This window comes from Prunus dulcis, chromosome 6 (assembly GCF_902201215.1).
Source record: "Prunus dulcis chromosome 6, ALMONDv2, whole genome shotgun sequence".
NCBI lineage: Eukaryota > Viridiplantae > Streptophyta > Magnoliopsida > Rosales > Rosaceae > Prunus > Prunus dulcis.
In genome coordinates, this window is record NC_047655.1 from 6,862,881 (window position 1) to 6,886,361 (window position 23,481).

General features: G+C 34.4%; 1 protein-coding gene and 1 non-coding gene across 2 annotated transcripts; both read left to right on the top strand.

Annotated features, from left to right (window-relative positions):
* The first annotated feature begins 4,514 nt into the window (after positions 1-4,514).
* Positions 4,515-4,586, top strand: TRNAP-AGG. Its single transcript has one exon. It is a non-coding gene; the product is annotated as a tRNA-Pro (tRNA).
* Positions 4,587-14,365: 9,779 nt separating this feature from the next.
* On the top strand, positions 14,366-20,877 carry LOC117630962 (MLO-like protein 6). The gene is made up of 15 exons (XM_034363845.1): positions 14,366-14,595; positions 14,725-14,782; positions 14,877-15,133; positions 15,534-15,650; positions 15,746-15,806; positions 16,002-16,090; positions 18,571-18,645; positions 18,739-18,833; positions 18,924-18,973; positions 19,071-19,111; positions 19,210-19,383; positions 19,503-19,538; positions 19,635-19,702; positions 19,797-19,857; positions 20,042-20,877. Exons 1-15 carry the CDS (start codon positions 14,473-14,475, stop codon positions 20,516-20,518), a joined length of 1,782 nt encoding a protein of 593 aa, XP_034219736.1. The 5' UTR covers positions 14,366-14,472; the 3' UTR covers positions 20,519-20,877.
* Positions 20,878-23,481: the final 2,604 nt, after the last annotated feature.

Sequence of the window (23,481 nt, forward strand, 5' to 3'; positions counted from 1 at the left end):
ATTTTGCAATTTTCGTATTTCTCTTATCTGATCCGTTAATAAAGTTTAATTCAGTGAAAATGGGCTTTAACTTGTCCATTATTAATACAAGTTAGATGAAAGTGTGAACTTACGTATATGCCAAACTATAAGACATCGTGAAATTCGATTCATTAATTGTAAAAAAAAATAATAATTTAGTCCACGAGGAGGTAATTACGAAAGAGTGGAAAATTCAGGTAGTTTTATGGCTAATTTTTTTTCTTTTTCAAAATTAATACTGTAGCGATCTATTTGTAAAAGGCCTCACAGTCACAATTTAATGCATGCGCAGGACTACAATAATAACTTCCCGTCTGAATTTTGTGGGGTTTGAACTTAGATGAACATATTTAAATTGGGTCCACACACAAGAGACTGCCTGATTCTCTTATATTGCCATATAAGAGAAAGTGATTCTCATTGCGTTGCATCTTTTGTTTTGTTTTCCGTTTATGGTGACTTTTGCGTTGCGATTTATAACTTCCATGCAGACTTTCACAAAGCACATTAATTGATACTCTCCTCTCTCCTCTAGAAGCCCCTCCTCAACTCAACTAAATGCCTAACAAAATTCTTTGGATACTCTCCTCTAGAAGCCCTCCTCACTCGTTAGTCATGGCTGGGATGTTAATTTCTTCCTCATGTACTCATGCTTTTCAACAACTATACATGATTGTGCAAATGAGACGGGAGTTATGTACGCCAGTTGATTAAGACAGTGAATCCTTTTTTTTGCACTCAAATTTGAATATCTCTTTTCTTAGATTATATTAATTTTAGAGTAATTTATACTAGTATAAAAAAAAAATTACATAATTGTGGAAGAAGCAAAGCTAGAATTTATAGTTTAATGGGAAAAAAAAGCACATAACAAGGAAAACTTTGACAACTAGCAGCTAGCACACATCAACCTAGCCTAGTGGTAGGGAATTTAAGAGCAATTGGGGAGCATGGGAGACCCAAAACAACCAGAAGAAATGGTTATTGACCCCTAATTTGAAGCCCTTTTATTCCAAGCCTGCCGAGTATTCAAACAAAATAGAAAAAACCTAACTGAGTCTGAACTTCACTACATTTGAATATACTGCATTTGTCACCTTTGTTAGTTCTTCTCCGTCGCCGTCTCATTTCGTGTGAAATTTCTCCATTCTTAAATATATTTTGTGAATTTCTTCATTAGATGACTTTTCAAAGAGAATAAATATTTAAGTCAAAAAAGAATATCGTAATTCCTCACTAGAATTTATACGATGACAAGTCAGAAAGTTAAGGACATAATAGATAATGACAATGACACAATATGCTTAGTTAGAAAAAGCAACTCTACAAGATTTCGTCCCAAATGACTTAATTAGTGGAAGTCGTCTGATTAATCTTTGGTCTAAAGGGCAAGCACTTATCGTGATTATTTAAAAGATATATAAGTTCTGAGGGCAAGTGCATATCATATATACTTATTTTATAAAAATTAGTTGTGGTTTAGTAAATTAATCACCGATCTTCTTAATATTAATGCCACGTCATACATGTAATGTCAAGATCGCAAAAGACTACGACTCCTGGCGGCTGATCAGAACATGCCACACTTCAAGACCTTTAGCCCAATCTCAGGTCAAATACAAGCAATTTTGCATATACAACTCTCCTATCTTCATATAGATAATAGACACCAATACCTATAATTAAATCATAAATTTATACTTAATGTTAGTATTAAGGGACCCATAAAAGAGTTGAACTGTTCATGATTTATAAAAACTTTACTTTTCTAGAGAATCAAAGTCCTCCGAAAATTATTAATCTAGTTTTCCCACCTTATTATGTCAAGGTAATCGATCAATTATATTATAAAAAATGACATGAAAACAATTTTTTCTTTCTTTCTTATTTGTTGTGTAGGTGTTATTTTGTCAATTTTTACCCTAAATGCAGCCGTCTAATATTGAATTATTCCTTCCGGCTCGAGGTTGTGGGATGCTAATACAAAATCTATTTTCTTCAACTTGAATTATATAATTTAATCGGGCTCTTAGTCCACGTTTATTGGAAAAAATGGAAAGACGAAACGTATTGGTTTAAATACTTTTATTTATTGGATTTTTGGTCTAATTATGAGCAAAGTTGTTAAACACTGGTCAGTGAGTTGACTAACGTTAAGTTATGTTCTTTCCTATAATTTATTTATTTGTTCTATTAACATCTACGTGTCACAAAAAGATCCTAATCATAATTATTTATACAAGATTAAGTATTTAATTAAGTGTTATTATGAATTAATATTGGTGACACACGCACACAGTGACCTCGACTACTATACAGAACCAGCCATCCAACGTTGAACTAGAATTCCATAAGGGTTTAACTGGGGAAGTTAGTACTACAAATGCAGGCATACAAAATTAGACAAATATAAAAAAATATACTTATTGCTAATTATATTATTAATATGTGTAAGCAAGTCCCTGTTATAGGCTGTTGAAAGTTAATTCTTTAAGCTTGTTATTATAATTGTGATGATTCTGAAGACCATTTAGAAGTCACGCTTGGATTTTTTCAAATTTTGAAAAGTTCATGTGATACAAAGCTACATGTCTTATTATATAGAAATAAACTCAAACCATATTTGAAGAACCAAGATGTCTTATTAGGAATGTTCAAAGAGTGTTGCCATTTGGACCACATGTACTGACCATCTTGCTGATCATCTCTTTAATATGAGTGGGGCCCATTTGTATTAGATGAGAAGAATTTACATGTAACGTCGGGAATGTCACCGTGACGAAATCCCAAGCCTATCACATATTGCCATGTCAAAAAGTTAAAATACATGACAATTAGTAATTGGCTCGGAATAGCACCGCAGTGATATCCCCAATTAAACGATCAATAAATATAGTTCAAATAGTATGATTAATGTTCAAATCTCGCATTAGGTTAATTATCAGGTACATATATATATTCACCAAATTATAAGCAAAAAATCCTTCAGCAGTGAGATTTGAACATCACAATTAAAGAGTAGAGATTTTTGTCACTGTAATTCAACAAGTCAATTAAGATGCCTTCTTGAAAGGCAAATTCGATTCGGAGTCCCCTTGATGTGTTATCATATATTAATTATTGAACATGACCTTTTTGATTAATTGGCCAAACTAAATAAATTTATGTTTTGGGTGAAGGGGATGCTTCCAATCCACGAGTCACGACTAAATAATAATTGGAGGATTTTATATTTTGGTCTTGTCATAGGTGGCTTCCCACTGTAGAATTGATTGTTAATTGTAGCTTTAACTACTATCAGAGTTTTACAAAAAAATAAATAAATTGAAAAAAATTAATGAAACCGCTTTATATTTGATTGATTATTTTTAAAAAATTGTTATTGACACTTCAAAATAGTTAGTATATACATAATTTTTCTGGTACGATCTCACAAACTACGTAAAATTAAAATTTTGAAGACATAAAATTATGGAAAATACAAAGTTAACCCAGCAAATGTTGAAATGTTGTATATATTTGTGAATATATTTTATGAATGGATGATTTTTTGGATGCTTTCGTTGGTTTTTCCTCACGTTTTCATAGCTTATGGCTTTTCGTTCATGTTCCTATGAATGATGGCCATCGCAAACTTCTTTCAATCTAGAACCAATGTCTCACGATTATAGGGACAAGAGGGGAAGACTAAGGAAAAAACAGTGAAATTATGGAATTGGGCTTTTATGGAGTAATCTTTGTGTTTGGGTGTGGTCTAAAATCCAAGCCAAGGTCGGGGTCAAGCAACTCCAGGGTCAGGATGGAACCCAAGTCCAATCGAAGGTCAAATGATATTAGTCCAATCCAAGGTCTAAGGAAAAAACAATGAATTTATGGAATTGGGCTTTTATGGAGTAATCCTTGACCTCCAAATAACTAAAGTGTTTGACTAAACAATTCTAATTATCTTTATTCTCTTTATTCAAGTCTACATGGACTTAAAGAGGAGAAGAACTTACATGTATCTAGGATGTCACTATGATGGTATTCCAAGCCTATTACGCATTGTCATGTCGAAAAGGTAAAATACATGACAATGAGTGATTGGCTTGAGATAGCGCTATAATGATATCCTGATATATTGATAAAATTTTCTCCTTAAATACATTTACAACTAATAATCTGAAAAATAGGACTGCAACAAGACTCCACTAACTCAGGTTTGCAGAGCATACACTACTTCCTAGTAAGTGGCTATTACCCCCAAGAACTAACTCCACTTCCTAAAATTTAGCAATTACTCCTAAATGCTAATGAAAATTTATTCAAAATTTACAAAACTAAAAACAAAATAAATACTAAACCCATAACACACGTATTATGAAACTATTTTATTGTTTGGTCGCTCGCTCCAATGAATATTACTTCGATAATATAATTAAAATGCCATTGTTTAGACGACCGTTAAAGTAAATTCCAGTATAATAATATTACTTTGCGTGAAAAAGAAACAAGGGCATTTGGTCTAGTGGTATGATTCTCGCTTAGGGTGCGAGAGGTCCCGAGTTCAATTCTCGGAATGCCCCATTTGTTTTGTCTTCATTTTGATTGGGCGCACTTTTCAATGTTTGGAATGATTTTGAGCTTAAATTTTATAGACGATAATTTATTGTGATTTTGAATACAAATAATTCCTTGAAGAAAATCATAAACATATAAAAAGACCATGGCATCTGCTCTAGTATCTTTCCGGGACTGCCCACTTGCATGGATGATTTAAATTCTGATATATATTATTAACCCATTTTTGACAGCTTCGAATTTTAGAGGTTATGTGTTCGAAACCAACAACTCATCCGGTAATTTCCTGTAGGCGACGCCATGTCCACGCCCAAATAACACTCCAGTCCAGTCCACATTCATATTGACAAGAGCTTTCTTCCATGTGCAAATTTCTGTTATCAACATTTCAGCTTCAGCACATTTAATGAACTTTTGACGTAGTACCATAGAATGCCATGACCCAAAGGACATGCAAGGTGAAAGCCCTGCTGCGGCGCCAATGGGTTCCTCCACAGTGGTTGTTGTGACTTCCCCTTTTCACTTTTCCCATGGTGGGTTGTCTTTCCTCCCAATGTAAACAGAAAGAAAAAAGCCCTACTTCAATTTCGTGGTCCAATAGAACTTGAATTATTGGGACAAGGACAACGATTGTGTGGCTCACAATTAGGATGGTACGCGTATAGCTCTTTCTGATTGAGCAGAAGCAGTTAATAGAGCACCACATCCTTTATTAATTCTGAAACGGAAAACAAGCTATAATTCATAGTATATAAAAATAATTGACAATGTCAGGAGACTTATAGCTTTATACATCTAAGCCCCGCGACCCACGGCCGTGACAGAGTCTTTATTCACAGTAAGAGTTCGACTCTTGTAATTTTCTCCGTCATCAACAGTATATGAGAAGCAAGCAGATGGAAGATATGGGAAACTATAGTTGAATTGAAAAGGACCAAGACTTGGCTCATGAATTGCTTGCAATGTGTATCCGAATCAACTCCAAACGTGCAATGTGCTCTTGGAAAGAACAAAAAGCAGCTTCGTTTAAGAGAGAAAAGAAGAAAACGAGTGAATATTGTTCATTTGGACCACTTTTGGTGGGTATGTATAATGTATGCCTCTAGGCAGGGGACCATTTTTATTCTAAATACTTTGAGGTATTTGATCTCACTTCTCACTCATATAAATGGTTGTCTAATTCAGTTCTGCATGTTGAGGTATGTCACATGTATATACAACAACACGAAGTTTTTTTATATAAATAATAATAATAAAGATATTGGATAATAATATATTTTTTTCTTTTTTCCTAAATAATCATCTATATATAAACTGTTCATACAAAGTTGATCATGTAGAATAAAGAAGAAATGCTGCATCACGTTTTTTTGTGAAAAATAAGAGCAAAAAGAAAAAGGTCACTCAACGTCCAGGGGGATCATTTTGGAAAACTTCCAAGGAGATAGGCCGTCAAAGAATGATGTTTAGATTAAAAAAATATACACAAAACACAAAAACTTGGTTTTCTATCCTTAATGACTTCTTAGTGACAGACTGAATAATTTGACTGAGTCATATATTTATTTACATTGCTAATTTGGCTTATACATACATCATTGAGCTATATTTTATTAAACATCATAAGAGTATACAACGGATAGAATAAAACCATCCGACTATGAGACATGACTTAAAGCAAGTTTGGTGTTTGTAATTTTATTTTTTATTTTAGCATATATATATATATATATATATATATAGAATATGTTGTTATTTGTATTATATTTACTTATCATTTTGCTGACTACCTCTCTAATGCAGATAAATCCCTCGTACATTAATGGGGCCTACATATAATGTAGCACAAATTAGCATTATTGAGATGTAGATATATATTCCTCACGCTGCTAGCTATGAACAAGACCAAGAAATTTCGTCGGTTAGGAGGGAGAGGGCCTACATCATAAGGCAACGGCCTAAAATTCTAAAGACTAAATCATTGCATTTTCCACGGTCATTTGCACGGCAGTTGTTGTAAAACTATAATGACAGACGTATGGAATAATGCTAAGCATGAACCTGGACAAAAGACTACGTCAGGTCTTTTCAAGCCATGGCCCATCATGAGTTCGTATACCAAAACCAACTTGAATAATTTGATCGATTAGACAAAATTGGTATTAATTACATGATATATAGATGCTGTAATCGACACTTAAAAAAAAAAAAATTAATTGATGCAAGAGCTTTAGAGCACGTCCAGCGCACATACAAAACCAGGCAAAAGGCTGCCTTTGTGAGCTCAAATGGCCTCCAGCGCGCAGCCAACAGCCCAGGCAAGGCCTGGGTCCCACCAGCCTGGGCAAGCCCAAGGGCAGATCTTGCCTGGGCTTCAGCCCGAAAGTGCTAACGTCAGCAAGCAAAAATAAATTCAAAAAAATCCAAAAAAATTCAATTTTTTATATAAAAAAAACTAAAAAATTATAGATGTTTTCCCTATAAATACATAACAATTTTATTCACTTTCCCTATAAATACATAACAAGTTTATATTTTGTTGCATATTCTTTTTTTTTTCTTGCCCTAGCCCTAGCGTTTTGGGATGGAACCAAAAAAGGCAAGGCTGCCACTATTCACGTGAATAGTGGCAGCCCTTGCTTGCCCTTACCCTTACCTTAGCCCTTATGGGTGGAGATGCTCTTAGAGTTCTGGTTGGCCAACTTCAGCATCTTGACTCCTTGGCCAATTATACAAGGCTGATGAGAAATACTATATATAGTTCCATCTTTAGATATAAAGAGCAGGAGGAACAAAGGCTCTTCGATTCGAACATATATTCAATTGTTGTAAAACAAAATCAATTTGAATTTATTTGTAAAAATAAATGTGATTTACTTTTCGCACAAGAGAATAACTATATATATATATATATATATAAAAGATTATAACAGTCCCGATCTCTTAGACCACAGGAGTCTAGGAGATTGTGGTCACCTACCGTTGGATATTAATCAAATGGTTCAAAAAAGTTTTTTAAAAGGAGTGCAATAATGAGTGAACCGTTGAATTTTCATCCAACGGTGAGTGATCACAAATCTCTTAGACCCCTGTAGTCCAAGAAATCAGGACTGAAGATTATAATAAGCTAAAATAAAAAGTATGGTTCGAGAAATATTTTTTAAATGGTTATTAAAGATTGTTTACTAGGTATTTTAGCTTAAAATATAGTTAAGGAACATTGTTGGAGTTGCTTGTACTCATAGTTTGAGTAAGAGTGAAACAATTTTAGGAGATGAGAGAATCAAAGAACTCAAGTATGGATTTTTCTCCCCGTAATTTAGATTAGATTAAATTAAAATTAAAAAGTTTGATGCTTCAGATCACTAGGGATGAATTTATCCATATCCGTGCAAACCACTAATATGTTGTTGCCCACCGCATAGCATGCTTTTTTACATTGAGACATCCTTGTCTTGGTTTGAAGAGCCTTCAGATTTTATTGTAGATGTTTCTTCAAATTTTATTGTAGATGTTTTATATGAGGATTGTAACATGTAGTTTTTACGGGTATGTCGGCAGAGGGGGCTCTATCGGAAGCAAGGTTTGAGAGGGTAGGTTACTTTGTAGTTTGACGACCATATGTCCATTTGGTGTAGAGAACTCGCCTAATCCTCTAGAACATAGCCTTATTTTTGTACTTGTTCGTCATTTCCTATCAATAAAGTACTATCGTCTTTGAGAAAAAAAAAAAAAAAAAAGTTTGTATAAGAACTAAAGTATGGGAATTAATGGTTTTAGCCATTTAAGCTATAAAGCCACTTGAAACTCTCTCTATCGTTGAGTTTAAAAATAAAATAAAAAAAATTGAATCATGGGATCAAGAGCCATAATTTTTCTCCTTCTTTTTATATAGATTTTATTGAATATATATATATATATATATATATATATATATAACCATTCTAAACAGAAGTTTTACAGATTAATTGGTTTGGTGCGTCAGAAATGGCTGCTATGAAAATACAGTAACTACAAATAATTGAGAAAATTGTCGCCGTGGGATTCAGGATGGGTTTTTGTTGGTCAATTCTCAATTTGTAAAGTTCCCTTAGGTGTCTTGAAAGAGGGACTTCAAAAGGGTGATGGAATCTCCTAGAAGGTCACAATTGGTTGGGCCAACCGTTGGTTTTTTTATAAAAAAATTAATTAATTTCTCTTTCTAATCTAGGTTGAATTTTCGAAGTTGAAATAGTTAAGAACAACAAGAGAAGGATGTTGATAGTTCTCGACTACTATCATTGGCTGCCTAAGCCAGTCGACGTGGACATCCCAAAGGTATCTTGGATTTGTGTTTATTTCTCTAATGGCATGTTTAGGAGGAATTGAATTAATAATGAATTGAATTGATGAGGAGTTGGATTGAGGAAAATTAGATCTCAAATTCATATTAAAGTTGTTTACTAAACCCTATGGATTGAGGGGAGTTAGATTTTAGATTCTTATTAAAGTTGTTTACTAAATCAAATGGAATTGGGGTAAGAGTTGTATTAATTACTAAAATATCCTAGTTATTGGGTTAAAGTATATGACAAATTTGAAAATTTGAAAATTTGAAAATTGTGTGAGGATATAATGGGTAAAAAAGATGAATTCCTAATAGGTTAGTTCTCCAGGAATTGGATTATCACCTCCCACCCATGAATTGAATTCCTCCAAAATCAATGATTCAATTCCTAATTTTGTGTGGGCCCCACTTACTTTTCAATTCATTGATGTGAAGTAAACGCATGAATCCTCTATAGGTGGAATTCAATTCCTGATTCGTAAACACACCATAAATTTAATTAGTTATATATGTTTAGTCAATATGGTGGCAAAAAAAAGGATTGGTTCAAACATATGGTGTAATAACCCAAAACAAAAATTCATATTTAATTAGTAATTTATTATGTGAAAAGACAATTTTGCCCTTGAAATATTTTATTAAGAAAAAGTTGACTTTTTGACCGAAAAGGAATTTGACAATTCCACTTACACCGTTGCGTAGAGCGCGACGAAACGAGTCCGTAGACACGGAGTGGGCTCGAATCGGAGCTGTAACGAAGAAAATCCGGTTAAAATACCATGAGGGGCAAAATGGTAATTTGGGAAGGAAAAAAATCAGATTTTTATCCCTTCTCTCTCTCTCTCTCTCTCTCTCTCTCTCTCTCTCTCTCTCTCTCTCTCCTCTCCCGCTGTTCGCTGCCGCCGCCTTCCAGGAACAGCCGTTGCCGCCACAGAGCTCCACCGGCCAGGAGACGGGTCTTGATCGAACCGCCACCGTCTCCTCTTCCTTCTCCGATCATTCCCCGCCTGTGAAACGACTGGCGCTGGCCGGAAATCGCAAAAAACCGACCGGTTTTGTCAAAATTTCAACTCGCTCGTTCTCCCTCAATTCTTCTCCAAATTTATCGAGTAAGGTATGGATTTCTACCTATTTTCCATGCTCTAGCTGATGGTTGGTTAGGTTTGCATCAATTTTGATCGTAGATAGCCCAGTTTTCAAATTGAAATTCGGCCGAGTTTTGGCCTCCGTGTTCAGCCACTTTCGGTCAGTTTTTGGGGTAGGTCCAAGAACAAAAGTGGTTCCAAATATGGTGTTATACCTAGGATTGGAGTTTGGAGCCGTGGTTTTGAGTTTTTTCGGCTATGCGTAATTGCTTTGGACACCCGTCGCTGTCGGCGCGTGGGCGAGGGTAGTGCAGTGGCATTGTGTCTTGATGCGATCCTTAGGTTGTCACAAGTGCGTAGGAATTCGCGGATCTCAATTTGGATACCGTTTGAGCTTCGAACGGATTTTTCATATTGTGCGATTTCCGGGTTCAATACTGTTGAGTCATTGGATCGTACTCAATTTCAGATATGTTATTTTAGATAATTCCAGAATCGTGTATGATTCAACGGATTGTGAATCGAGTCCCGGATACTCCGAAATCGCGAACCCTAGGGCTAGGGTTTAGAAATTTTGCGATTGCATGATCGTGATCAATCCGAGCGTCAAATTCAGACCAGACTAGCAAGACATGGGTATATAAATGTGAGGAACCTATAGGGACTCCCAAATTGGCAATTGGAAGTCGTGGACCCCACGAGGTTCCGTATTGACCAATATGGCAGTTTATCGCTTAGTGAAGTCTTAGGTCTTTTAAGACAGTTCTAAACATCTGAAATGCTTAAGTGGGCATAAGAATGACTTTAAAGTTAGTGCACGCAATTCTAGGAGTCGGGGGTCAGGGTTTTAATTTAATACTTTTATTGAGCAGTTTTATTAATTAAATATTCGTGGTTTAATCAGGCACTGGGGCCAGGCAGACCCACAGGAGGGACCTTCAAGAGGTCCAGTTAGCTCGGACCAGAAGTGAGTGGACTTTTCTTTTATAAAAGATTTTATGCAAATAAATTTCATTATTTGATATTAAATAAGTTTTATTGATTGTGGTTTTCCTAGTATGTTTTGTTGAGGTTAAATATCTCTATTTATACGTTGCCTAGTTTAAATGCTAAAAAGATATGGAAAGTGGAGATTGAGACTTATATCAGATAAAAAGGGCAGCAGAGTTCTATGTTTAATCCAAAATTCAGTTTTTCATCAGGCCTATCAAAAATTTTATATTTTCTTAAGCCACCTTATGTACCCAGTTACAGAAACAGGTTGCCTTCAGTATATGTTGCCTTCAGATATGATGATGTCCACGAACATCCACTTTGCCTTCAGTTTTGTCAGTGCACTTGACATTTGCCTCACGAGTTTCGGGGACGCCCAGACCCTGAGAGCCAAGAATGCGGATCAGGCTGACTACGGTCTCTTGAATCCTGTCAGTTTGCGGCTCGAGTTGACTTTGTGTCACCGAGACCTGCCAGGGGAATTCATGGATATCAAGAATTGACGGAATTAAAGGGGTACACCTAGGTGGTAGTTTTAAATTGATTACAGTACTTTTATGCGAGTTTTATTGATCTTGAACATGTTTTGCATATACGTATATAATGCATTGATTTCAGTACGAATATAATGAAGAGGAAAAATTTAGTTTTTGCATAACTGTTTTTACGGTGGGGTTAATATGTTCATATACTGTTTTCTAGACCTTTATTTTTGTCCACTCACATTTTCAAATGTTTTGCGCCCCCAGGCAGTAGACGTGCACAGGAATCCACCATCGGGCTGTCTCCCATCTCCCGCGCCTCTTCGTAATGTAGGATTTTGTTTGTAAAACGATTAACTCTTTTGTAAATTCTTAGTAGTTGCTCTGATATTCGGCCGTAGATTGAGAACAGAACTGTTGGATTGTTTGTTACGTATACTGGCGGTTGGTTGTAAAATATACATGCTTGTTTTGACAGGTGAAAGTTTGGGTTTAAACAAATTACAGGGGAGACTCTGCCGAAATTTCGGTAGAAGTCGAGACTTTAAGTTTGTAACTAGAATGGTAAATAGGTCATTTGTGTCCGATCTCTGCCAAATGTCGGACACGCACAGGGTCCGACTCGAATCACAAAACGAAATTTAGATCGGGTCCTGTCATATGGTCATGGAGTGATTAGAAAACCACAATTTATGAGGAAGATGAGATCAAGGGGACTTTTATCAATTTCAAATTAGGGTGTACTAATTTCATAAAATAATATTTTTTATTCTAAAAAAGTTTCATATATATATATATATATAACGTTTGATGACAAAACGAGACAGAACGCCCTTACATCTAGGGAGTTGCATATTTCCGCATTGAGTTCGATAAGTCCAAATGAAACAAAATTACAAGATTAAAATTGTTTGAAACGAGAAAGACCAAAATGTAAAATAATAGCCAAACTAAGGGAACAGAAAATGTAATTAATTCCAGCCAAAATATTTTACAAAGTGATGGATATAATGTGTCAACAGAATTGCCCATCCTGCCAAGTCTTTTGTATGCTTCAAGCCTTCAACGTTTTCCAGCTAAAATATCTTTGCCGTGTATTATAGTAGTACTTCTCTTCTTTATTGTTAGAAGATGACCTAATTCGAATATTTTTTTCTGTATTAATAAAATAAAATAAAATAAGATCAACCGGTTTAGTTACTCTTCTATAACAAATACGTCCTCACTAAAAACGCAGCAAAGATGTATCGTCTTTGAACATTTTAAATTTGTACACGTGAGATAATTTCTTGACTAAGCGACTTTTTTAAATTTATTGGAAGGGATCAAACCCTTTACCAATTTTTACCTTCACCAGTATAAGTTTCCCACCCTTCCTCTCAACTTAGTCCAACTCCAAGGGCTTGACATATACATTCAATTTATCCGTCAAAGTTAAGCTGGTTCACGTTTTAAACTGTCAACACAAATAAGAAACTGTAATAATTAAGCCAAAGGAAAATTTTATCTGGCACCTTTTCATCTTTTGGTGTGTGAATCTGTGAAGGCAATGCATATATTTCAGCAACACCTCGTCCTTGTTTTTCGATTTCGAACGTTTATTTCGTCAACGTGTTTAAAACAACAATATCATTTGAAAATCCGCCCACCACATTATTATTTGAATATTTATTTGCAGTCTACAATAATAGTCACACACATAAGATCTGCACAAAATACACACTAGAATTAACTTACAAAAATGAAAGATGTAAGGCACGTACAAAGAGGTGTACCCAAAGCTTAATTTCTCCATGCACATGAAGAAAAATGCTCCAATTTCCTTCATACGGGAAAGGCTAAGCTTCTCGATGCCCTAGATTAAAAAAGGAATTAAAAGAAAGAATTATGGTTATCTAAGATGGCAGGCATAATGAGAAAACCATTGAGCTCCGTTTTCCACTATTGTGTAGTATTTTATTCAATTTTTTTTAATTTTATATACATGTGATATTTGAGGTGTCGAACGAACATAAGACATTAGATGGAGAGATAATTACTCTTAACCACTTAAATTCCGAACTCGATTTGAGGTGGGGGGTTTGAATACAAGACCTTAAATGATGAAGTAACTGTTCTGAACCACTTGAATTCCAAACCCTACTTAAAATGGAGTGTTTGAATACAGGACATAAAGTGAGAAAGTGACTGTTTCTTTAACTACTTGTATTCCAAATCTCTTTCTTTATACCATACGTATGGGTGTATGCAAAAATTATTTAGTATGTACAGACCAAGTCAATAATGTATTACAATAATTTGAAAATAATGTATATAACCATTGACTTGGCACTTGTTCTATGATTTGTTAACCCTTGTTCACCCTCAAGTCAGTCAATTTTTCTCCCTAAGATCGGTTTGTAATTGGAATTTTCTTCATAACATATTCGAACCATACATTTTGTTTGTTTGTTTTTGTTTGTGAAATATAAAATATTATCGTAATTCGTCAGGAAACTAAATTTTTATTTGTCCCTGAAGTCCATTATGAACCGTTGGATTTGGGATGAGCAGCTTGAGATTTCATATGCTTAAAGAAATTTAATGTGAAGGGAGGGTTGACTCTTGGGAAGTGATTAACGGTGGTGATCAAATTAAATAAATAAATAGTAGGGCCAATATTTTAAATCAAGGGGTAACATTATTATTCAGTCAAAGAAAACTGTGTTTGATCTTTTTAATCAAGTCAAGGACTGATTCCGTCTTCAGCCTCTCTCTGTCTCTGTCTAACTCCCAAACGCGTAGGGAAGTCAAAATGATCCCCTGGGGTCGCTTCTATTTTTCTATCCATGAGTTCATTTCAACTCTTTTTAACACCTGCAACCTCTTTGTACCTTTTTCTGTACATTTCATATCATTCTCTCTCTCTCTCTCTCTCTCTCTCTCTCTCTCTCTCATCCATTTGGTCACTTGGGTTCCTTTATTTCATGTTTTCTTCTCAACTGGGCTAAATTGAGAAGCAAACATGGCAGCCGCAACCTCAGGAAGATCATTAGAGCAAACGCCGACATGGGCTGTTGCCGTAGTCTGTTTTGTTTTGGTCTTAATTTCAATCATCATTGAGCACTTAATCGAACTCGTAGCAAAGGTAAATTATGTCTTAGTTGTATATATTGTCGAAGGTTATCTAATGAAGTTGTTCAATCGGGTTTTCCCGACCGTCTTCTGGATTTTCTTCTTTCTAATTCTTGCACCATTTTTTTTATTTTTATTGCAGTGGTTGAAGAAGAAACACAAAAGAGCTCTCCATGAAGCTCTAGAAAAGGTCAAATCAGGTACGAGTTCATGCCATATCTTAATTACACTAATTAACCAAAGCTTAATTGAGATTATTAAAGCTAACACATGTTTAATTTGTGTTTGTTATAGAGCTCATGCTTTTGGGGTTCATATCCTTGCTCCTAACAGTAGGACAAGGCCCCATATCAAACATTTGCATATCAGAGAAACTTGGCAACACTTGGCATCCTTGTGGCAAGAAGCAAGAAACCAAAATGAACAAGGAGAAGGATACAGAGCATGACGATGAAACCCCAAGTAGGAGATTACTCTCACTGTTCAATCAGTCTGATGTTGGCGTACGCCGCGTTTTGGCGGCTGCTGGCACCGACAACTGTGCAGCAAAGGTACGAATGAAATGTCCACCACTTATTTTAATCTACAATTCAAGTTTTTCTTCTACTTTTCATTTCTTCTTTTAATTCCACCAACTAAAATATCAGCCAATATACATGGTGCATTCGTCGTACGAAAGAAAATTGATTTTTCCTAAATAAGTTATGAAGTAGTCATTTGCATGATGCATTTTTTTGGAGTGAATAAAAGGTATTTTCGAAAAAAAATTGACAAAAAATTATTCACATTTCAAGAAAGTTCTAGGTAATGAGAATTGATATTCAGTACCGATCAATCAGTAACGCATAGTGAAAATTATTCATATATTCACATGCAAATATATTTATGTTTTTCTAAGAATTTGTTTGTAATTTAGGGAGGCTCACGCAATGTGAATTGGAAATTTTGCAGGGGAAAGTTCCATTTATATCCGCGGATGGTATTCATCAACTGCATATTTTTATCTTCGTGTTGGCAGTTTTCCATATCCTTTATTGCATCCTCACCATGGCTTTAGGAAGAGCCAAGGTAATTTCCCATAAATACTTACTTACAAGTTAATTAATCTCTTTAAATCGTTAATTAATCATTAATTAACGATAATGACTCTTTGGTGAGTGCAGATGAGTAGCTGGAAGCGGTGGGAAAAGGAAACAAGAACAGCTGAATATCAATTCTCGCATGGTTAGTGACTTAGTGTTGCAAAATAATAAAATATTTTGATAAGAAAAATAATTAACATAAAAATATTGGATTATTTAAGTCATGTAGTTGTCTAATTGTGATTTTAAATTACAGTTAGAAAATGAAATTAATTCTTAAACAACGTACAGAGTCAATGAGTCTTGCAAATTGACTGTAGTGTTGCGTGTATGGCAGACCCAGACAGGTTCAGGTTTGCAAGGGACACATCTTTTGGGAGGAGGCATTTAAGCTACTGGACCCAAACACCTTTACTCATGTGGATAGTAAGAACTCTCTCCTCCCCCTTTTATCTTTTTCATTTTTATTTTATGAGCGTGATTCAGAATAAAACATAACGACATAACATGTCAAATTATTTAGTAAAACACATTATGAACAAATTTTTACTTGCTTAGGAAAGCTTTAAACCTTAAAATATGCAGTTTAATCGGCATGTGCTTGACTTCGAATTAATATATTTTTATGCACATAAATTTATGTTTGTCTTCTCATTTAATCAGTCTTAGATATAGGGGCGGAGCTAGCGCAAGGATTGCCCTAGGCTATAGCCTAGGGAAGGTTTTGGGAAAAAAAATAATTAAATATATATAGCCTAATATTTTAAATTAAAAATAAATAAATAATATACAATTGCATATCCTACCACAATAATAGGCATAGTCAATGTCTTCCACATTTGTATTTGGTGTCAGAATTTGTCCCAAACATCAAATTTAATATTTTTTACATTAACGTATCTCCAAAAGATAAGCATTTTTCTAAACAAAATTAACCCTTTTGTGAATAATATGGCTCTAAGTCAATTTTTTCTTCTTCTTGTGTTTATAACTAGCATGATTTATATGATTTAATGTATTTTTTTATTTCTAGAAAAATTATAGAAATTATTAGTACAAAAAATATTATTAGATTTTAAGATAATAACTTTAGCTAACCCACCCATTGAAAAATTCATAATTTTTCCCTTAGTTAGATAGTCAAGAAAATAATCATTTTTCACACTGACATGGATATATAAATACCCACGCATAACTTATTGTAACATAAATGAAGATTTATTTAGAAAGAATAAAACAAAAATGAGCGATCACCCTTAGCTTGTATGATACGGTACTTTAATCATATTATACTTTTTAGACTTTAGAGGCTTCGAGCTAGTACTTTTATCAAATCAAATGTCACTAATCAAATGATTGTTGTTAGCCTAGCATAATTGCGCCACGTTCTCACTTAGATGTCGTTTAAAAAAGAAAATTAAAAGTTGCCGGTGAGACTGATAGCCTTTGGATTAGTATATAAAACATCGTCATAGTCGGTGTTCGAGATTTAGTGTAATAAGTTGATGTCTTTAGTATTATTCATCTTTTACATACAAATAAGACGATGTGTAAATTTCTAAAATTCTTACCGACTCGAAGAGAAAAACATATAGATGAAATACTTTTTTTTTCTTTCTTTATTTCTCATATATCAAACATGATGAAAGAGATAGAGAAAAAGAATGTACATATTTGTGATAAGGCAAACTTTTCTTGTGCTTGAAGGGTAACATTTTTAAAAATAAAAATAAATGTCAACTAAACATTTGGCATGTTGAACATTTTTATAAATAAAAAAAAAGTTATAAATTATTAGGGGGGCAGAGGAAAACAAAAAAATATGTAGCATCCGTGACAATTACGAAAATGATAGGTCTTGTGTTTTAGTGTGGAAACAATGAGCCCCCCCTCCTTTTATACAGAAAATATCTTGCAATAGATAAGCAGAAACACCAGGATTCGATCACAGCCATCTATATTTGATTAAGTGCTTTTATATATGAGTGGTGTGAAAGCGCTTTTTGGTGCTTTTGTGGGGCGCCATGGAAAAGAGTGCCAAGAATGCGGAGAAGATGATATATATATCTCGAGTCATCACATTTTCTCCAAGTTCTCAGTTCGATGGCATTGTCTTCTGAATTCAATATAGGGCTGAGGATCCTTCTAGAAATTTGGAGGAAAAAGAAAAACAGACCTCAAATCAGCTTTCCAAGAAATCAAAACCTCCACCATGAAACCCTTTTTTGACTTGTATATATGTGGCAGTCAAGAGGTAGAAGACCTTAGACCCTTGGGCATTACGTTTTTCTGCTGATGACCCTAATATGAAAAATATAAATATTTTTAAGAAAAAAAATTGTTGCAAAACTTTTTTCTCACAAGTGTTTTATAGTTTTTATGCTTTTACGACGAAAGCGTTAGAAGCTAAATCGAGAGTGTCGATATCATCACTTTATAAAATAATGGAGATGTTATGTTTTCAAATTATAATTAATCATATGAAAGACATGTCAAAATATAATAGATCATTCTATAAGAAAGCCTTGGCAATACAAACTGGCAGTGGCGGTCTAAGTTTGCCAATGACTGGGGGGTGGTGATGCCCAAGGCAATTTCCTCCTTTTCTAGTAGTTTGACTTTTCTACAGGACACCTAATTTGATTTTGTATTTTTCCATGCATAAAACAATCAACTTCATAGTCTACCAGAGATCTTCATGTGTCACAAAATAACCAATCATGGTGGAAGTCGAAGACTTTTGTTTATTTATTTTTGAAGTTTATCTCCTTTTTTTTTAAAATAATTATTGTTGGGTTTGTCCTTAATTTATTGAAGTGTTGACTTTGGGTATTTATTTTATTTTATTTCATAATTTCTTTTGCCTTTATCCATTTATTTTATATTATTTTTATGTATTATTGCAGGTTTGTTTTTTCAGACAATTTGTTAGGTCGGTTCCTAAAGTTGATTACTTAACCCTGCGGCATGGGTTTATCATGGTAAGTATTTTTAATCAAAAAGATTTATTTATTTATTTTTATTTTCTGAGTAATACATTATTTTGTAAAATAATTATTGTAACAATATTTCAGGCACATTTAGCACCCCAAAGCCATCAGAAATTCAATTTCCAAAAATACATAAACAGATCCCTTGAAGAGGATTTCAAGGTGGTTGTGGGAATCAGGTGAGTGATGTGATTTGGTGTTTTCTTCTTCTTTTCTTTCCTTATAAATTTTGAATTAATTTATATATATTTTTTTGTCTCAAATTGCAGCCCTCCAATTTGGTTCTTTGCTGTGATATTTCTACTCTTCAATACTCACGGTGAGTATAAATAATAATTTTTTTTCTTCATACTTGAAATTAAACTTTTTATTAAATTAATTATTTGATTATTTTTTCTTGAATTTCTTTTGGACAGGATGGTATTCTTATCTTTGGCTACCCTTTATCCCATTGATTGTAAGCAAAATCTCTTCCTTCCAATGCTATAGTGTATGTATTTATACAGTGCAACCATAAGATGGATCTAACGGTGGACAATGCACTTCCATTTGCAGATCATTCTCTTGGTGGGGACCAAGCTACAGGTGATCATAACCAAAATGGGTCTTAGAATCCAAGAAAGAGGAGAGGTGGTGAAGGGGGTTCCGGTGGTTCAACCTGGTGATGACCTCTTCTGGTTCAACCGGCCTCGCCTCATTCTCTATCTCATCAACTTTGTTCTCTTTCAGGTGCGTTCCTAAATTAATTCATATGAACTTAATTAATTTTTAGGGTTTACAATTAGTCAAGTCTCATATATATATTGACCATTTTTTTTGCATGATCTTTCAATTTTTATCACTTGCAGAATGCCTTCCAGCTTGCTTTCTTTGCATGGAGTTGGGTAAGCTACATGTTTTTAGCCCTTAATCGGTTAATTAATTTGAGATTAGATAAGTGTATAAGAAATTAAAACACTGCTACTTTTTTGTGTTTTCAGTATGAATTTAGTTTGAAATCTTGCTTCCATGAGCACATTGAGGACATAATCATCAGAGTTTCAATGGGGTGAGTCTCACTTTCTTAATGCCCTTTAATTCATACTTTCCTAATTGTGTAAGTGTTGTAAGTTCTAACACTCACCGAATGGTGGACATTTCAGGATCCTTATACAGATTCTGTGCAGTTATGTCACTCTCCCCCTCTATGCCCTTGTCACACAGGTAACGATTTAATTAAAATGAAGATTAAATGTCATTAGACCGAATAATCATTAACTTATATGATATCATTTCAACGAGACTTAATTAAGTTGATGATATAACTTAAGTACTTGTATCTTTGCCACTACTAATAGTCAAATCTGAAATAAATTGTGATGACTTTATATATTTGTGATTTCGACAGATGGGTTCAACCATGAAGCCGACCATATTCAATGAAAGAGTAGCCGCTGCCCTGCGCAACTGGCATCACACGGCAAGGAAGCACATAAAGCATAACAAAGGGTCCGTGACCCCAATTTCTAGTAGGCCAGCCACCCCATCCCACCACATGTCCCCTATCCACCTCCTCCGGAATTATCGGAGTGAGGTGGACAGCTTCTACAACTCACCACGAAGATCGAACTTCGAGGGTGAACGTTGGGACACGGAGTCACCTTCCCCGTCACACCACCTCCATGTGGATGGTACTTCATCCTCCCACCATCACCAAATCGAATTGGGAAATGTAGAGCATGAGAGGGATGTTGATGTCAACGAACCAAACTCGGTTCATGCAGCTCCTACCACAACAACAACCAGTCAACTGGCTCGAACCCAACATGAAATTAGTATGGGGCGGACCAAAGACTTCTCGTTTGACAATAGGCAAAGTATATAACACGTTAATATGTGCATGCATGCGTCGAGGGAATTTTGTTGCATTGCCATTAGAGATCGATGAGGATTGGGACAATGACGATGACAATGGTAATTGCTTGTACAATGGCGATTTAATTGAAGCGAATGGAGATACTTCAAGCCTTAGATTTTGCATTTTGTCTTGTGTAATATTGTTTTTTTTTCTTTACTTCTTTTGTTCTTTAATTTGGTTCAAAATGGAAACATATAATATATATGGCGGACCTATTAAGGCGCAATGACATGCAGCTATACTTCCCATCGCCTAAAAAATCATTGTAGGTTCTTCAAATTGCCCCTTTATTCAACTAGTATAAAGATTATGTCTTTGTCCTTTTACTTTCATTTATTTTTATATTACTCCATTTACTTAAGTTTACAATGTAAATAAGGAAGTACTCCCCATTTGAATTCAAATAAAAATACTAGAAAATCAAATTCCCATCAAATCAAATATGAAAAATCGGTTTTAGTGCAAAATACGATTTAGATAAAAATGACGGCTCATTAAGTCAATATATACTTTATACTAAAATCCCATAAAATCAAGATTTCTTATTTGATGTGTAAGGAATAAAAGCCGCCAAAAATTATCTTGAGAAAATAATTATTCCGAAAAACCATTTTTCATACTTAGTCAATATTTTTACATAAAATAATTTTTTATTTATGATATGAATGCACGAAGAGACCTAAGGTCAATCTAAGTAAAAACCTTAGATGTTCAATCCATAAAGAATTTTTAGCATTTCAAAATTGCACCTCCGTTAAAATATTAATGGGTTCGCCAGTGTATATACACATATACACATATATAACAGTGATTTTTTTTTTTTTTTTTTTTTCTATCCTCCTATCAACACTCTTAATTTGAGGAACAATTTAGAAGAGAGACGAAAAACTCTACAATTAAATTTGATCTTAAAGTTTTAAAACATCGCATGCCAATAAAACTATATAATTAAATTTAGGTTTTAATCTCAAAAAAACTTTCATTTTTAGAAAAAGCCAAAACTTTTTCAAAAAAGATAAAAAAACCTCTCAACTTTCAAATCAAAGAAATGCAAATGTAAAAGATTCCTTAGGAAATCTAAAAATAAATAAGGGCAATTTTGTCAATTTAGGCTTCTTTTAAAAATTTTCTCTCTCCCTTGGCATTTTCCAAAATCTCCTTAAATTTTTTGAAGCCGTTGTCGGGATAAATAAACACACTAATTGGTGTGAATTCTAACAAATTACTACAAAGTTAACCTCAAGGTGGGGGCGGTTTAAACTCTGGCTTGGTGATCAACTCTAAATTGCACCAACCAATGCCTGCATCGCACCAAAGATCACTAAAATTTGGAAGCTAGCACAAATGGATAACCCTCAGCATCAAACTCTCGGTGTGTTCACGCCCCAAAACCCACCATTTTGCTGCCATGTTAATTTAAAAGCCCCAAAACCCCACAAAAGACATAAAAAATAACAAGAAAGCTTTCAGTTTCGAAATAAAAGTCTGCTGCAAAACGACAGCCACTGCCTCATCAAACGCTTATACAAACAACCCCTGGTTTTCCTCTGCTTTCAGCGGCGGCCGCCTCCTACTCCCCTTGTTTCTTTGCCGCCTCTGATCAAAACTCCGAGTACCCTTTTGACCCTTCGGCCTCCTCCTTATAAATATTATCACATACAAGAAATTCATATCAATTTCCAAAAGAAGAAAGAGAGAGAAATTTGATTGGGAGATATGGAGATAGCAGAGGGCTTGTTGGGCAAGTTGGGTAGGCAGTGTTATGCAGTTTTGTGCTTGGGGGTGATAATTTTAGCGGTAACTCTGGTTAACTATGTCGGTGCTGAGGAGCAGAAGGACCCCATGGAGCGAACCAGGCGGCGGCTTCGTGCCATCCATGGCCCGCCTCTTCGTTCCAGCGGCAGTCTGCATAAAGCTTAGGGTCACTTTGGCAAGGAGGATGGCAGTGAATCTGAGAAGCATGTGTTTTTGCTTCTTCTTGTAAAATTTTCAACGTTAGCTCCTTTTTCTAATAAAGTAATTATGTAACTATTAAGTACTGACATGGTCCTACAGTATATGTGATAAAATATTTATTTTGTTTTAAGTATTGACATGGTTCTGTTTCTTATAAATACAAATTTTATTGCAATAGTATACAGGTTTGGAGTATTTAATGTTAGCATCTGTATAATATATCTGAGTTTAGTACACTTAAAAAAGGAAAATTGCTAGGGAGATCAACTTTAGATACCAACTTGTGTACCAACTCTCTAATAGATTGTGTGACTCATTGTATTGGTGGGCTCCACCTCTATTAGAGAGTTGGTACACAAGTTGGTATCTAAAGTTGGTCTCCCTAGCATGACTCCTTAAAAAAACCAAAGTAAATAATTTTTGTTTTTAATTTTAGAAAGACGAAATTTATTGAAAGTTTAAAGAAAGGTACATTTTCTGAATTAGATCAGGAAGTTTTTCAAACCAAACATACTCTATTAATTTATAAGCTTAATTATTTCTTCTCGTGAGATCATTGCCAACAATAGCCAATTTAGTAACTTAACAAATAGGTATAATTGCAATTATTATTTTTATTTATACAAACAATATGATATTTACAAGATACTTCAGAGGTAGGGAACACAAGTTTGTGTATAGTGGTGGTCTTCAATCTGGCCGAACCTAACCAGATTCAACAATTCGAATAGTAATGGTCAGTTTAGTTTGGTTTTGATTTAAAAAAAAAATTTTTTTTAATGGTTTAAAAACAAACTGAACTGCAATGATTTATTTTGGTTCAATTGTGAGCTTTTGCAAACTGGCCTAAATCAAACAGTATTGTATACTTGTATATTTAATTTTACATGTGTAGTTCTCTCATTAGATAATAACTAGATATGGATGTTGAATGGATGTAACTTTGAGTTATTGATATTTGAATTGTAACTATA

What these genes read in the sequence shown, in the direction of transcription:
- LOC117630962 (XM_034363845.1), top strand. Translation starts at nt 14,473, where the DNA reads ATGGCAGCCGCAACCTCAGGAAGATCATTAGAGCAAACGCCGACATGG. An exon ending in TAATCGAACTCGTAGCAAAG is followed by an intron (nt 14,596 to 14,724) that starts GTAAATTATGTC and finishes TTTTTATTGCAG; the next exon opens with TGGTTGAAGAAGAAACACAA. An exon ending in AAGGTGGTTGTGGGAATCAG is followed by an intron (nt 18,834 to 18,923) that starts GTGAGTGATGTG and finishes CTCAAATTGCAG; the next exon opens with CCCTCCAATTTGGTTCTTTG.